The sequence below is a fragment of the Balaenoptera musculus genome, chromosome 19 (assembly GCF_009873245.2).
Source record: "Balaenoptera musculus isolate JJ_BM4_2016_0621 chromosome 19, mBalMus1.pri.v3, whole genome shotgun sequence".
In the NCBI taxonomy this organism is placed as follows: Eukaryota; Metazoa; Chordata; class Mammalia; order Artiodactyla; family Balaenopteridae; genus Balaenoptera; species Balaenoptera musculus.
Genome location: NC_045803.1, coordinates 41,032,506 through 41,050,082, shown reverse-complemented (window position 1 = coordinate 41,050,082; position 17,577 = coordinate 41,032,506). Strand labels below are relative to the sequence as shown.

Sequence of the window (17,577 nt, the reverse complement as noted above, 5' to 3'; positions counted from 1 at the left end):
AGAAATTTATAGATCATGTATCTGGAATTTGTTTTATAGTGTATTTGTGGGATATACTGCAGATTATCTGACAGGCTCCAGGAAATGAAAGAATTGTTCAGCAATTTACATGAATATTTATTAAGCATCTACTCTGTGCCTGTCACACTGACTTCAGGAAACTGACATTCTAATGGGAGATGGCATGTTGATAATTAGAATACCATATGATAGCTGATTTAATGGAGGTATATATAAGAACAGTGGAAACCTGAGAGGACCACCATCAAATTTCAGAGCTGTCCTCAGAAAAATAGAAATTTAATTCATGGGCATAAAGGAGGTTAACCAGAGAGGAAATATTAAAATAGAAAAGGATGGGGAATAGTATTCCCTAATGCACCCCATCACATCAGGGTTTGGCTGAGGAAGAGGACCCTCAAAAAAAGACCGAGAAAAACATTTCAGAAAGGTCAGGAATGTGGTATTTTGGAAATCACCCTTAGGAGAATGCTTTGAGAAAGATTACCCAAGTGCCTCAGTGTTAAATATCACAGATAAAGACTGAAGTATCCACTGGATTTTTCATTTAGGAGGTCTTTTGTTTTATTAATAGTAAATTCAATAGATTTCAGCCAGATTGCAGTATATTGAGGTCTGGGTGGGAAATAGTCTGGAGACAGTATGAATAGCTTACTCTTCTTAAAAGCTTGTCTGGGGCTTCCCTGGTGGCGCAGTGGTTGAGAATCTGCCTGCCAATGCAGGGGACACGGGTTCAAGCCCTGGTCTGGGAAGATCCCACATGCCACGGAGCAACTGGGCCCGTGAGCCACAACTACTGAGCCTGCGCGTCTGGAGCCTGTGCTCCGCAACAAGAGAGGCCGCGATGGTGAGAGGCCCGCGCACCGCGATGAAGAGTGGTCCCCACTTGCCGCAACTAGAGAAAGCCCTCGCACAGAAACGAAGACTCAACACAGTCATAAATAAATAAATAAATAAATAAATAAAAGAACGTGAATTTCTTAAAAAAAAAAAAGCTTCTCTGAAGATATATGGCATTAACTAGAGGGAGGATGTAATGTTAAGGAGTCTTATAAGAGGTATAGAGATAAGAGAATATGTGAAAAGGGAATGGGGATTATGGAGAGGGAGAAATTGAAGAAACTGGAAAGACGGGATAATTGCTGGAGATGCTCCTCTCAGATCATTTATCACACTATGGGAATTACTTACATCCTCTTCTGTCTCTATCACCAGATTGTGAGTTCCTTGGAATCAGAATCCCTATCTGATACAGAGTGGATGCATAGTAGACATTCTATAAAGATTTGTTAAATGAATATATTTTAAAGAAGGTCATAGGCCTGTAATAGTGCCTTTTGAGTTGTATGCGAGAGAAATCCAACTCAAACTAGTTGAAGAAAAAAAAGGAAACGTGTCAGTTCATACAACTGGGAAACTCAGAGTTGTGAGGAAGTGTTCTCCGAAGGAACCACAAGAAGGAAGAGGGAAATCATTCTGGGCAAGAAAAACACTATAGTACAGTTGAACCTTGAACAACATGGGTTTGAACTGTGTGGGTCCACTTATTTTCAGATTTTTTTTTTGATAGTACTACATGATCTGAGGTTGGTTGAATAGGAGGATGTAGAAATATGGAGGGCGGATTACAAATTATATGTGGGTTTTCAACTGAGTGGAGGGTCGGTGCCCTTAATCCCCGTGTTGTTCATGGGCCAGCTGTAGTTGTAGTCACTGCAGGATCCCAAAACACAGGTGAATGTGTTAACCATGAACAGGATGGGAGCTGGATCCTGGTGTGATATTGTAGAGGAAGAGGTAAGAATGGGTGTGGCTGCAGATATTTTTGTAGGAATTCTGTGTTGTGGAAAGTGTTCTGGGAATTCTGTGAAGCCTAACATCTGTGTCTTTTTGACTGAGAGTTTATTATAGCGTTTATAACCTGCTTTGCCCAGAGAGCAAGGCAGAGCCAGAGATGCCAAATAATTAATGGCTTATTCTCTGGAATCAGCCCTAAACAACTGACGGGAGCTGATGGATAAATACTCTTCACACTTCGACCGGGATGACTCTGAGACACATGGCTCTACCCTAGCTCCCAGAGTTTCCTGGTGGGGTTGCTTGTGTCTACCTTCCCTTTCTGTTTCATCTTTTCAAAACAGTACTTGCACTCAAATTTTTGTTTCATGGTCTACTTCTGGGGGGCCCGAAATTAAAACATGAAGTGGAAGAGAAAGAGATGAGGTTTGAAGAGAGCTGAAGATTTGGAGTAGCCATTGAGGAAAATGGGAGAAACAACAGAAGAGAATTGGAGATGGAGCTGACCATGGATGGGGTTGCTGAGTAGAGTTGGGGAGTGTAACCTGGAATGCATACCGAATATTTGCAATGGTATAACTGCTGAATTTTTTTTTTTTCCTTTTAGCAGTGCCCAAATTTGAGCTGAAAGAGCAGAGAAAAGAAACTGTTTTGAGTCACAATTAGGATTATAAAACATGTTTGGTAGAAGGACAAGGGGTCAAAGAAATCCTAGCAAGATAATGGTTGAGGTGATGAACCATGGGATCTGGGATGAAGAGGGAAGGAAATGAAACCAAGTCTCTGAGAACACGAGTAAAGGAAGTAGAGATCATAGGGGTCAAGGAGTAGATATAAGAATAAGGAAGTAAGACAGTTGAAAGAATTAGGAGTAATATTCAGAAAATGAAATAATGGAGTTGAAAATATCAGTGGTAGAGCTGTTCTGACTAATGACAAGGGTCCAGATTTGGCCTTGGAAGTGAATAGCCAAACTTACATACAGTTTGAGACTTGCAAAGGAGAGAGACTGTCTCTTTCCCAGCATCCATATCAATCACCCAAAAGAACTGTGATTGGGGCTACTTCAGTCATTAGGTCAACTGCAGAGCATACCAGTAATTAAAAATATATATATATGTATACCTATAAATTTATTAAGATGTAATTGACATACCACATAATTTACTCATTTAAAATATACAGTTCACTTGTTTTCATATATTCACAGTGTTGCACAACCATCACCACAATCAATTTTAGAACATTTTCGTCACCCTCAAAGAAACCTGTACCCTTTAGCAGTCACATCCCCCCCCACACACACCCCTGTTAACCCTAGACAACCACTAATCTGTTTTATGTCTCTAAATTTGCCTAGTCAGGATATTTTATATAAATGGAATCATATAATATGTGGGCCTTTTTAACTAGCTTCTTTCACTTAGCATAATGTTTTCAAGGATCATCCATGTTGTCTCAGTATCTTCATTCCTCTTTTTTGTGGAATGATTCCATTGAATGGATATATCATATATTATTTATCCATTCAAGAGTTGATGGACATTTGGGTCTCCATTGTTTGGCTATTATGAATAGCGCCGCTATGAATATCCATGTATAAGTTTTGGGGTAGACATATGTTTTCATTTCTTTTGGGTATATACCCAGGAGTGGAATTGCTGAATCTATGGTAAATTTATGTTTAACCTTTTGAGGAATTGCTAGACTGTTTACGAAAGCAGCTGTACCATTTTACATTCCCACAGCAATGTATAAGGGTTCCAATTTCTCCAAATCCTTGGTCAGAATGTTAGACTATTTTTGATTATAGCCATCCTAGTGGATGTGAAGTGGTACCTAATTGTGGCTTTAGTTTGCACTTCCCTAAGAACTAATGATATTGAGCATCTTTTCATATACTTATTGACCATTTGTATATGTTCTTTGGAGAAATGTCTATTTAAATCCTTTGCATGCTTTTTAATTGGGTTGTCTTTTACTGTTGAGTTTTAGGAGTTCCTTATGTATTCTGAACACGAACCCCTTATTGGATATATCTGATTTGCAGATATTTTCTTTCAGTCTGTGAGTTGTCTTTTTACATTCTTAATGATACCTTTTGAAGCTCAGAAATTTTCAGTTTTAAGTCCAATTTATTGAATTTTCTTTTATTGCTTGTGGTTTTGGTATTGTATACACTTCAGTTTTTGTTTGCTTGTTTATTGTCTTCAGGAATTATTGAAGGAGCTAGCTTGCATAGCCTGGAGAAGATAAAAACCCAGTTGTAGATATCAGTAGGTGCTTTGTCTGGGAAGGGAGGGATTATGATAGGAAATATTAAAGTACGAAAAAGAAGTACAGAAGGAATTAAGAAAAGTACATAAAAAGTTTCTGTGCCTAGAATTGAAAATCACCATGCCCCATCAAAAAATCCTCTTTGGCATGTTATTGATGATGAATGGCTTATTGATATCTATACAGTCACACTAACCTTCTTATGGTTTCTATTAATGTAGAACATGATCAATAAAAGTTTGCTGTTACTCCAAGACAACTCAGTGATAACCTTTGTACTATGATATTTTACTAACAAATTGAGTCATGAATTATTTCATTGAACTAAATTGCCAGTTGAATTTCTGTCAAGGGGAAGACTAATTGATTCACAGTAGATCTTAGTTGTTTTTTTTTAGTGTGCTTCTCTATATTTTTTTCCTCCCTTCATCCTATATCTTTGAAAACTTTAAATATTAATTCAAGCATTATGTCAATCTATGTACAATTTTATTTAAATCCTTAAAACCAAGAGAAGAAATTGTTTAAAGGCTATTGTAAAGAATTTTATAGGAAAATGATTGTCTATTGTTTCCTTTTAGTTGTAAATAAATATTTAAATTTTGTATGTTGATAAATTTTAACATATGTATATACCCAGCATTGTGTAAACATCAGCACAATCATTATAGTGAACATAGCCTCGTGTCCCTTTGTAATACCTCCCTTCTGTCCCTTCCTGGACCTCCTTTCCCCAAGCAACCACTGATGTGCCTTCCGTTACTGTAGACTAGTTTGTGTTTTTTCAATATATGGAATTGTACAGTATACTATCGTATACTCTTTTTTGTGTGTAGTTTATTTCACTCAGCATAAGTATTTTGAGATTTATCCATGTGGTTGTATGTATGAATAGTTAATTCCTTTTTATCGCTAAATAGTATTCCATTGTATGGTTATACCACAACTTCTTTATCCATTCATCTGCTGATGGACATTTCAGTTGTTTACAATTTTGGTTATTACATATAATGTCACCATGAACATTTGTGTACAAGTCTTTGTATGTACATATATCTCCTTTTATTTTGAGTAAGTACTTAGGAGTAGAATGACTGCATCAAATTTTAGGTGTATGTTTAACAATTTATGAAACTGCTAAACTTTCAAAGTGGTTGTACTATTTTATGTGTCCACCAGCAGTATATGAGAGTTATAGTTCCTTTGTATCCTTGTCAAAATATGTTGTGGTCAGTCTTTTAAATTTTAGTCATTCTAGTGGGCATGTAATAATGTCTCCTTATGGTTTTAATTTGCATTTTCCTAATGATTAATGATGTTGAGCAGCTTTTCATGTGCTTATTTGCTATCTGTATATCTTTTTTGTCTGTTCAAATCTTTTGCTCGTTGTTTTGTTGGGTGGTTTGCTCTCGTTGTTGAGTTTTGAAAGGTCTATATGTTTTCTGGATATGTTTTTATCAGATATGTGCTTTACAAGTATTTTCTCCATTTGTGGCTTATCTTTTCTACACTTCAGAAAACACTATTTTTATTTTAAAGGTATTTTTAAAATTTATTTATTGTATTTATTTTTGGCTGCATTGGGTCTTTGTTGCTGTGCGTGGGCTTTCTCTAGTTGCGGTGAGTGGGGGCTACTCTTCGTTGTGGTGCATGGGCTTCTCATTGCGGTGGCTTCTCTTGTTGCAGAGCATGGGCTCTAGGCGCCCAGGCTTCAGGGGTTGTGGCTCGCAGGCTCTGGAGAGCAGGCTCAGGAGTTGTGGCACACGGGCTTTGTTGCTTCGTGGCATGTGGGATCTTCCTGAGCCAGGGATCGAACCCATGTCCCCTGCATTGGCAGGCGGATTCCTAACCACTGTGCCACCAGGGAAGCCCCTAATATGGTGTATTTTCATTTTCATTCAGTTCACTCTAAATAGCAGATATTTAAACCAATGTGGCTTTAATTAAAGAAAATAATATTTGGATTTTCTTTTCCTATATTTCATGCAAAGGGAAAATCAAATAATTATAAGAAGTTCATTTCAAGTTATATTATCTAAGGAACATCTTTCTTTTACATATCTTTATTGCTTATTAGATTTTAAAAAGTAATACATATTTAAAAAGCAAATACAAAGATATGTATTTAGAGATTGAAATTTAAATGGTTAGTTTTTGAAAGGAAATGTTTGGTTTAAAATAATGAAATTTTTGTTCTTTAGAAATGAAGACTGACCTGAACTTATTATTGGAGTGTCTGAAGTATCAAATGGACAATGCTTTTTCGCAAAAGGAAGCTCTTGTCACTATTCATTCAATTTGCCAACAAAACAGTAAGACATGATAGTGAATTTTTATTTGTGATTCTAGTTGTTTAATATTGTGATATATGAAATAAGCATAGTTCTTTCTCGTCTACTCAGTTACTTTACATATTATGTTACTAGGTTCATGTGACTTATTGTCCTTAAAATAATAATTATAATAAATATTCTTCTTTGTTTTGTCTGCGCACTCTACAGGTAATGCAAGTCTTTATTTTCGGGAAATTGGTGGTTTGATGTTTGTAAAAAATCTTGCAAAGTCAAGTGAACATAGTATGGTAAAAGAAGCAGCATTATATACATTAGGAGCTGTTGCAGAACAAAATGGTAAAATATGAAAACTTTATTTCACTATCCTTTAATCATTGTGTTATACTTTAACAAACTACTAAAAAATAATTTTAGAATTCAATTCCTTTTTTACATGTCTGGATAGTTTTATCCAGGTATTTTATTTAAATTAATGCATACCAAAGATTTTATTTATCTTATTAACTAATGAGGGAACGAGTAAAATGTTACAACTGTTTCAAAAGTAATGGCAAAAAACAATACTATAGGCATTTGGGAAAGCTGAAATTTAGGAATAAGCACATGACTGGTCAGTGTCTGCAGGTCAAAAATCAATTATGTTCTACTGGTGGAAATGTTTTGCATTTCTGTGGACAAGAATAACTTGCGCTAATATCAGTTTTCTGCAATTTACAGAGTTATAAAATAGCCCGAAGACAGTAAAAGACACAAATAATCTAGAAGGGTGTGCTAGACAGGACATTCAGTAGTTGTTATCATCCATTTCAAAATCTTTCACAATTTTTCTTGCCATTAGTTGGAAACATTTTTTTTACTTTGTCTTTTACTATGCTTATCTTTTTTTTTTTTTTTGCCATACGAATGTTTTTTATTTTTATAAAAATAAAATTCATCATTCTTTCTCTTTTTTGCTTTTGGATTTTGAATCACAGGAAATTTTTCCATACTCCCAGATTATAGGGGAATCCATCCATGTTTTCTTTTGGTACTTGTGTGATTTTTATTTTTTAGTTATACATGTTTTATTCTTTTTGAATTTTCCTGGGATATGATGTGATGAATGGTTCCAGTTTTATCTTTTTCTTAATATGGCAATCCAGCTATCCCAACACTTCTTATTAAAAGTAGATCTTTTTCACATTGATTTGAGATGCTACCATTATCACTTAATGAGTCTATTTCTAGTTTTCCTATTCTGTTCATTATCTATATATCCAGGTACTTGAATCAAAATATGAAGATAACTTACAGCCATCTTGTATGTGGATAAATATGCTTTCTGTATGGCCAACAAAAAACATTTTTCTGTAGCATACCTGAAATGAGGTTAAATCTAAACTATCAGTTTGTCAAATAACTTTATATTCTTATATTTTCAACCGTTAAATATTTCTTCACCACTTGTTGAGAACCAAGCTGTGTGCTAGGCATTGGGGATAAATAAGACATTGCCTTTGCCTTTGAGAGTGTCTAAAAGCTGTTCTAGACACTGGATATATGTGTTCAAATTATTTTTTAAAAATTCTGCTTATTGCATGATTATCACCAAAAAACCTCTCCTGTCATGTAGGTATCATTTTTGTCTTTGGGAAAGATATTTTTATATCTAGAAAACTCTCTTTAAAAATACCACAAGTATCATTTGTCCCTCTTTTCTAAAGCAGGTTTCTGAATTTTCTTAAATTTTTCTTTGGCTATGTTTTGTTACTTATCCTCAATATTTTGGTCATGTTTTATTTTAAATTTTTGTTCAGTTAGGCTTTTATTGGAAATTCTATGAGATTGCAGTACATGTTTTAGAACCTAGATCAAGTACTTCTGATTAAAATATTGCTTCTTTGGTCTGTTAATTGAGTAAACACATAAGATTGTCAGAATTTGTTGTATGACTAATAAATGTCAGTGAAATGAGATCTGGTTGAGAATCATCCATATGGCAATTTTATATTTTGTTCAGCATATTTTAAAACTTGTCTGTGCTAATACATAGAAATTAAAATTATATTTTCATATTTCAGTTTACTGTCAGCAGACTTTGTGCACTTCAGAATTGTTTGAAGACTTAACTTGGTTCTTATCCAACAATGATTCAAACACAAATTTGAAAAGAATGTCTGTCTATGTTATTTTGGTTCTAGTTTCAAACAATAGTAAGTACATTCTCTTATGTTATGGAAATATTTTAAAAAATAATAAATTAGAACAGTCATTATTAGTCCTTTTTTTCTAGTCTTTATGTCAGTACCTTTTTTAATCTTACTAACTTCTGAGAACTACGGCTTTAAAGAAAGGAGAATTAATAGCATGCATTTAATTGTTTGATATTTATTAATTTAGTATTTAAAAAAATACTAAAGTGATTTGCATTATTTAATTAACATTGAAAAGAAACAGCTTTAAAAGCAAAAGAGAAGCATTTAATGAATTAGTTTGGTTGATTTTCCACTGAATTGGCCATTTAATTATCATTGTATTTAAGGTCATTTTATCAGTCAGCAATGGCGTTAAATTTCATGTAGCTCTTGGCTAAAGTTTTGCTTTGTTTTTGTTGTTGTTTTAGTTTTTATTTTGGAACAATCTTAGATTTACAGAAAAGTTGCAAGGGTAGTGTATAGAGTGTTCCTGTATACCTATTGCCCAGGCTAAGGTTATTTTTTTAACATTGCTTATTTAAATCTTCAAATTGTTAGAAATTTTATATGCATTTTAAATGCTTCTAGATTTTATTTTTTCTGTTTTTATATTTTGAATTAATTTTTTTTCTATTTTGGAACATATTTTGGTATTGTAACACAGAACCATGCAAAATAAGTGTTTTGCAATTTTTAGAGGAAATTTGAATACTATCATTCTCTAAGCGTAAGTAATGTATTTTCTGTAATAATCTTGATTACAGATTTTTACCTACTGTAATTCTGTATTGTACTTTATAATACTTTAAAGTGACTGAAAGTTATTTATTAAAAATACTACTTAAAAAAATACTACTTAAATGTTGCTCTCCATTTCCACAAAATTATTTTCTAAACAGAAGTCATATTCATGTAATATATGGCTATTTTTTTAAGGGACTGGACAGACGCTTGTGAGAGAAACAGGTTGTATTTCAGTTCTATCACAGTTGTTCAAGTAAGTAAATATACATTTCTTGTTATTAATTATTCATTTCTTAAGACCTTAACACATTTGTATTAATTACTTCCTTTTCTATTTAACCTAATAGGACAGTTCTTTCAAAATATGAGTTGAATTTGTCAGATGGAAATGTTTTCCAGAGTTATCAGTTGTGGTCTTCAGTGTGTAGTACTCTGTGTGTCTGTGTCAACAATCCTCAAAATGGTAATTATCTCAAATATTTATATATAAAAATAAAGATAAAAACAAATAAAAAACTGATATTTTCCAAGTATATTAAAATATGATTGCCTTTTTCTCCTTTCAGATGAAAATCAAATGCTTTGCTCTTCACTTTTTCCACATGCTAATGACTGGCTAATAAATTGCATGAAACCTGAGATAATTCGCCCTATTTGCTCATTTATTGGACTCACTCTTGCAAATAACAGTAAGTATTCATTATTCTCTAGGTTATACTTGAAAAAACATACTTTAAAGCATAACAAAAACCTATTGAATTAATGAATTCCAGTAAGTTGTGTCATTTTGGATGCATTTATGCTATTGTATAAGTTGAAATCTTATACATAGAAAATCTTAAAAATAGATATTGTTATGAAGATATGGGAAGATGGTGGTGGGAGCATAGTTTTGAATCTTCCCATATATCCTCACAAAACAGAACACCTAGACAGCAAAACTGTAAAAACCCACAGAGAGTGTTCTCTGACCACATAGAATTAAATTAGAAATTAATAAAAGTAAAACATCTATGCAGTGTGTGTGTGTGAAAAAAAAAACAAAAAAAAAATCTAGAAAAGTCCCTAATATCTAGAAATTAAGCAACACAGTACTAAAAAAACCCACATCAAAATAAAAATACAAACCTATGAATCACAAAATAAATCATAAAGGAAATTAGAAATGTTTTTAACTTAATGGTAATGAAAACACAAAATTAAACAGTGGGATGCTGCAAAATCAGTGTTTAGATGGAAATTTATAGCAATAAGGCTTGCATAGGAAAGAAGGAAGGTCTCAAATCAATTATATTAGTTTCCACCTAAGAAACTAGAAAACAGAGCAAGTTAAACTCAAAGTAAGCATAACAAAGGAAATAACAAAGAGAAGATTAGCAATCAATGAAATAGAAAAAGAACAGAGTAGAGAAATCAATTAAACCAAAAGCTAGTTCTTTGAAAAGATCACTAAAATGGATCCTTTATCCAGACTAACCACGAAATAGAAGACCCAAATTATAAGGAATGAGAGATGATATCACTATATCTTAACAGATATTAACAGGATAACAAAGGAATAGTAGAAACAACTTTATACCATTAAATTTGATAACTTAAATGAACTGGACAAATTCTCTGAAAGACACAAACTACAAAAGCTTACTCAAGAAGAAAGAGATAACCTGAATATTCCTATATCTGATAGCGAAATTGAATTTGTAGTTTAAAACCTTAACACAGAGGAAATTCCAGGTGATAAAGGCTTCACTGGGGCTTCCCTGGTGGCACAGTGGTTAAGAATCCGCCTGCCAATGCAGGGGACATGGGTTCGAGGCCTGGTCCGGGAAGATCCCACATGCCTCAGAGCAGCTAAGCCCGTGCGCCACAACTACTGAAGCCTGTGCTCTAGAGCCCACGAGCCACAACTATGAGCCTGCGAGCCACAACTATGAGCCCGCGCGCCACAACTACTGAAGCCCATGTGCCTAGAACTTGTGCTCCACAACAAGAGAAGCCACCACAATGAGAAGCCCGCGCACTGCAACAAAAAGTAGCCCCCCCTCGCCACAACTAGAGAAAGCCCGCACACAGCAACGAAGACCAAACGCAGCCAAAAATAAATAAAAGAAAATAAAAGAAAAAAGAAAAAAGGCTTCACTGGTGCATTCTACCAAACATTTAAGGAAAAAAATTTCTACATAAATTATTCCAGGAAATACAAGTAGAAGAAACACTTCCCAACAAACTTTTAAGGGCAAACATCCGTAACAAAATATTAACAAATCAATCCAGCAATATATAGAAAGGATAATATATTCTGACCAAGTGGCATTCACTTTAGGAATGCAAGATTGGTTTAACATTAGGAAATTCACCATATACATGGACTAGAAAAGAAAAACTATATGATCTCCAAAGATGCAGGAAAAGCTTTTCACATAATTCAACATACATTCATGACAAAAGATTTTGGTAAACCAGGAATAGAAGGGAACTTCCTCAATGTGATGAAGGGCTTCTACAAAGTACTACAGCTAACATACTTAAATGGTGAAAGACTTAATGCTTTCCCCCTAAGATTGGAAAAAAGACAAGGATGGCCACTCTCATTATTTGACTGGACATCCAAGTCAGTGCAGTAAGGCAAGAAAATGAAATAAAAGGCATAGAGATTGAAAAGGAAGAAGAAAATATAGTATTTATTCATAGATGACATGATTGTCCGAAGAATCTACAAAAAGCTACAGAACTAATAAGTGATTTTAGCAAGGTTGCGGGATACAAGGTCATATATGGAAATACTAGCAACACTTGGGAACTTAAAGTAACTGTCATTTACAATAATATAAAAAAACCAAAATACTTAGGGATACATTTAGTGATTTCATCTGCAATGTCTATCTGCAATGTCTATATGCTGAAAACTATAAAACATTGCTGAGATAAAGAAAACCTTAAATTAATGGGAGAGATATCATATTCATGGATTGTAAGATTCAATATTGTTATAATGTCACTTCTCAAATTCATCTCTAGATTCATGGCACTCCCCATCAAAATCTCAACAGGCTTTTCTGCAGAAATTGACAAGCTGATTCTAAAAGTTACATGGAAATGCAAAGGGGCTAGGATAGTCAAAATTATTTTGAAAAAGGACAAAATTGTAGGATTTATATTAATTACCTGATTTCAATACTTACTATACAGTAATCAAGAGTGTAGCATTGGTGTAAGTGTAGACATAGATCAATGGAAAAAGTAGAGAACCTAGAAATAGACATATATATATGATTGATTTTCTACAAATGTTGGTTTTCTATAAAGGTGCCACAGTAACTCTGTGTTGGAAAAGGTAGAAACAAATGGTGCTGGAAAAAGTATTTATCTGTCTGTGAAATATGAAGCTCAACCTTTACCTTACACGGTATACACAAATTAACTTGAAATGATCCCTACACCTCAGTGTAAGAACTAAAACTATAAAACTTCTAGACAAAAACATAGGAGCAAATCTTTATAATTTGGGAGTAGACAGAGATTTCTTAGGACACAAAAAGCATGAGCCACTAAAGAAAAGATTATAAATTGGACTGCACTGAAATTAAAATCTTTTGCTCTTCAAAAGGTCCTGTTAAGGTGAAAAGGCAAGCCATAGACTGGTAGAAAATATTTGTGAAATGTACATCTGATAAAGAACTTGTACCCAGGAAAACCCCAAGGAGATAGCCCCTATACACCCACTAGCATGGCTAAAAGTAGAAAGGCTAGTGATATTAAATATTGATGAGGATGTGGAACAACTAGAACCTTCTCACACGTTGCTGGTGTGTATCTATATTCAGATGTTTAAAGCAAATAGTCATGTTTCACATGCAAAGGAGCATATCTCTATAATTTCAAAAATTGAAATCTATTTCCATGATGCTTTGACATTTCCTCTTTCTTTAAGTACCAACTTAGATGAGTAATACTGCTGTGTCCTCCTTATAGGACCTTATTACTCTGAGCAAACTGACATGAAATAGATTAGAGGTAATTTGAAATATTCAGTGTACAGGTGTAGACTAGGATGTTCTTCTGCTTATAAGCCTGAATTTTCATTACATAAGCTATAACTGAAAATCTTTGTGGTAACATAGTGCCCAATTTCATCTAAGAATTTTAAGATACTTCCTTTTTTAAAGATTTTTTTAATGAAAATACTTTGTAGTAAAGAAGCCTATTTTGGAGTCTCCATAATATTGAAAATGTTTGCTTATCCCTAAATAACATTTCCTAACAGTTCTGTTCCCAGATGTAGAAATTTTTGAACATGATGTTTTTAGATTAAGATTTTTGTGTTTTATTGAACAATACAAAAAGTAATTTTTGTGTTTAAATCATCCTGGCTCAATTTGTGGTACTAGGGTAGACTGGGAAGAAGGTTTGTGACAGAATTATAATCACTAGCCCATATATCCTTTTGTTATATGCCCATTGCTGGGATAGGGGCTGTTGAATGCACAGACCTGTGGGGTACTTTCCCATCAGAATCATTTCCTACAGGGGAACAAAAGACTAAAGGCTTTTAAAAAATGTATCTGTCATCCAATCTTTGCTTGGAATAGTTGTTATGACTTTCAACAATATGTTATACTTTTATGCTCCAAGAAGTAAAAGAATTAGGCTTAAATAAGACAGATGAAATATGTGGTTTTTTGGAAACAGTTAAATTACTTTGCCCTTTGTTGATTCAGATTTGAGGAATGAGTTATGTTGGAATTCAGAAAATAGGCAGCTTGCTAATTGTAATACCAAGCTAAATGAATGAATCTATTCTTTATAGCTCTTGAAGGACTTGAATTTAATAATGTCATTCTTGCAAAATATACCAGTTGTTGCTAAATGAAACAAGATATCTAACATACAAGAAAGAAGTACTGTACTGTACATGTAGTTGTACTATGTCAAAGTGAGTTTCTTATGTAAGTAAATAAAATTAATCTTGTGATTATGTATATGCACAGGTAAAGATTGGATTTTTCATTTTTTAATTTTGGGAGTTTTAGTAAATATTTTAAAAAGTCAAGTTAATGTTATATTTAGTGCAAATTAATTTAATGAAACCATATACTTGTCTTGTTTGAAGTATAATAGTTCTGCTACTTTATTCCTTAAGCATATGTGCAGAAATACTTTATATCTGTGGGTGGACTGGATGTATTGTCTCAAGTTCTTGTGCAGTTGGAATCTGATTCACACAAGACTCTTTCCAGTGCTAAGCTTGCAGTGGTGGTGACAAAGACAGTGGATGCATGTATTGCTGATAATCGTGAGTGAAAACGCTTAGTAATTTTTCTGCAATTGCATTTTGCTTCAATTCAGCATGGTGAATGTTGAAATGATAGATTGAACGCTAACATGGATTGGACTTCCAGTTTCTCATAAGTGGGAGAGAAACTTGGAAATTTCCTGGTCCAACTCCTTAATTTCTCATGGAGGTTATGACTTTCCTAAGAATTCAAATCTAGGTCTTCTGACTTCAGGTTTGATGATAGAATCAAGATAAGAGTCTGTCAGTCCTAAACCTTTGTTTCACTTAAAAAGCTGCACTAAATGAAAAAGTTTAGATGAGAAATCAAGGGACATTTTGGAGACATAGGGAATGGAAAGCCCAATTTATAGATTTTAAAAAGTGAGGTAAAGAATTAAGGTATGCCTCTATCTGATAAGCGTGAGATAGACTTACCCTGCTGTAACCAGTGAGTAACAGAACCAAACTTGAACTCATGGCTGCTTCTCACATGTACAGATACTGAGGAATGATAGTCTATAAATCTCTGTAATAAGCAACTCTCGACATTCACAAATAACTGAAAAAAGTAGATCATTTTAAAAAAAAATCAGTTATTTAGGGCCTGCTATGTGCTGGACTCTATGTGAGCTCTAGAGATACAAAAATTATTAAGATGTAGTCTGCTGAGGAATTCACAACCTTTTTCTTGCTGTCCGTAGTTAGACTCTGAACTCTGTTAAAAAAAACAAAACACCACACATACACACGAAGAACAAAACCGTGAGAAGTGTAGCTTAAGTTGGTGGACTTCTTGAATTTTTCACATCTCAGTATCGCTTCGGTATGCTTCACTGCATCATTAACGTCAGTAGAACCGTGGCCAGTTAATAGTGTATTTCAATGACAGGCAGGAATCGATTTCATAGGAAGGTCTTTACTGTCAATCTAGATAAGACGAGGTATGTAAGGTGAGAGTAAGTAGCTTTTAGGAAGGTAGTATTATTACTTCATATTCACAACATTATGCAGGACAACTTAGAAGAAAGCATTCTTCAAATAACTTGCTTTAGCATAATGTCTTTAGTATGGGAAGAGGAATTAATGAGGGCTATATAAGCCACCATTTTATTACAATGAATTTGTTTATAGTCACACATATATGTACATATATATTAGATATTATATGAGATGTGAATTTTAGATATTATGTAGATATATAATGTCATTCTCCCAGGATAAGATCTGAAAAATAGTATAATGTAATATCTGGAAAATACTATATGTATAGTTATACGTTTTAAGTTTGTACTTGTTCTTTTTTTCCTTTTTTAGCTACTTTTGGGGTAGTACTATCCAAGTACCACATTGTTTCAAAACTTCTGGCATTACTGCTTCATGAAAGTCTGGATTCAGGAGAAAAATTTAGTATCATACTTACTGTTGGTCATTGTACAGAGGATTGTGGTAAGTATTGGATTTATTTAGTGTGTTTATTAAAACGGTGGAGTGGAAATACACTATTCCTCCCCACCCACCCAGCTTAAAAGTATTGCCTTTCTCCTAGTCCCCAAACCAGTCATTTTGCTCCTCATCCTTCTTCAGCCATGGTATTCAGTCAGTCCCTAAGACCTGTGGCTCTACTTCTGTTTACCCCTCCTTATCCCCTTCTGCTCAATTCTAGTGCTATTTTCCCCATTTAAGCCCTCAGCCCCTCAACATCTTTCACCAGTGTTATTGCAATAGAGTCCTCCCTGTGTCCTCTTCCTTCTATCTCCATTTTTCAATCCACTCTTCACACTGCTGCACAGATACGATCCTGTTCTCCCTTGTTGAAAACCTTAGAAAGTTCTATCTTTCTTTCTCTACTTATCATTCTCTCCTCTCTCTCTTTTTTCTCTTCCCCTTCCGTTTTCTCCTTCTCTCCACTTTCCTGCCATTCTTCCTCTTTCCACTCTCCTCCTTTCCAACCCTCTTCACTTTCCTCTCTCCTTTCTGTCTTCCTCCAATCTCCTCTCTCTCCTCCTCCCACTTTTCCACTTCCCTCTTTTTATTCTCTCTTGCTTCTTCTGCTTTCTCTTCCCTCATTTTCCATTCTCTCCATTCGTTTATTTCTCTATACTTTCTCTTCACCTCTGTATAATTTAGGATTCACTATACCTTTAAAATTTTTAATTTAATTTTTATTTTTTTATTGAGGTATAATTGACAGTGAAACCTTTTTTTAAACTAAGTGAGGGCAGTTTGTTTACTCTTATGAGGTGTGACACTGCTCCGTGGCTATGTTTCAGAGATTATCACTTATGAGACTTAGGTATCTTATATAAGTAGATTATTTTCTAAATTGAAAATACCTTTGAAACTTTGTTTTTCTGTATTTTAAAATTTGAACTATGTTCATAATTATCACAAGGAAGAATTATGACTTCATGCATATAGTTTAAGATAAAATAACTATTGGGAATTCCCTGGTGGTCCAGCGGCTAGGACTCCGCGCTTTCACTGCCAGGGCCGGGGTTCAATCTCTGGTCGGGGAACTAAGATCCTGCAAGCCGCGCAGTGTGGCCAAAAAATAAATAAATAAATAAATAAAGTAACTATCTTCTGCTTTAATCTTTGATGTGTTTTCCAGAGGAAAATCAGTATGACCTTTTTAAAAGCAATGGGCTTCCACTCATGATACAAGTCTTAACTGAATCTCAGAACGAGGAACTAAACAAAGCTGCCACTTTTGTGCTTCACAACTGCAAAAAAATTAGTAAGTTTACTATTACTTTAAAAAAATACCAACCAAAGTTTATGCAAGAGAATTATATCTGCTTTGATGAACCAAGCCCCTTTAGCTCCCAAGCTCTTCTTACATTTGAAAAGCAGATTATATAATTTTGATGTGACAACTAGAGTACTACAGCGTGTAAAAAACTTATAAGGAAGAGAACAACAGTATAGATAATTCTCTTATTTAATGCAGTGTGGGCAGATGTAGCTGTAGGACTTAAATTTGAGAGCTATAAGT

General features: G+C 34.1%; 1 protein-coding gene across 6 annotated transcripts in view; it reads left to right on the top strand.

Moving 5' to 3' along the window:
* TERB1 (telomere repeat binding bouquet formation protein 1) overlaps positions 1 to 17,577 on the top strand; it is a 47,876-nt gene that overhangs the window by 3,307 nt on the left and 26,992 nt on the right. For all 6 annotated transcript variants that reach the window (XM_036832192.1, XM_036832194.1, XM_036832193.1 and 3 more), the window contains 9 exons: positions 6,297 to 6,407; positions 6,597 to 6,725; positions 8,450 to 8,581; positions 9,500 to 9,560; positions 9,655 to 9,770; positions 9,874 to 9,996; positions 14,448 to 14,600; positions 15,897 to 16,028; positions 17,194 to 17,319. In XM_036832192.1, the coding sequence (XP_036688087.1) occupies positions 6,297 to 6,407; positions 6,597 to 6,725; positions 8,450 to 8,581; positions 9,500 to 9,560; positions 9,655 to 9,770; positions 9,874 to 9,996; positions 14,448 to 14,600; positions 15,897 to 16,028; positions 17,194 to 17,319 (1,083 nt within the window). The remainder of the gene's footprint in view (positions 1 to 6,296; positions 6,408 to 6,596; positions 6,726 to 8,449; positions 8,582 to 9,499; positions 9,561 to 9,654; positions 9,771 to 9,873; positions 9,997 to 14,447; positions 14,601 to 15,896; positions 16,029 to 17,193; positions 17,320 to 17,577) is intronic.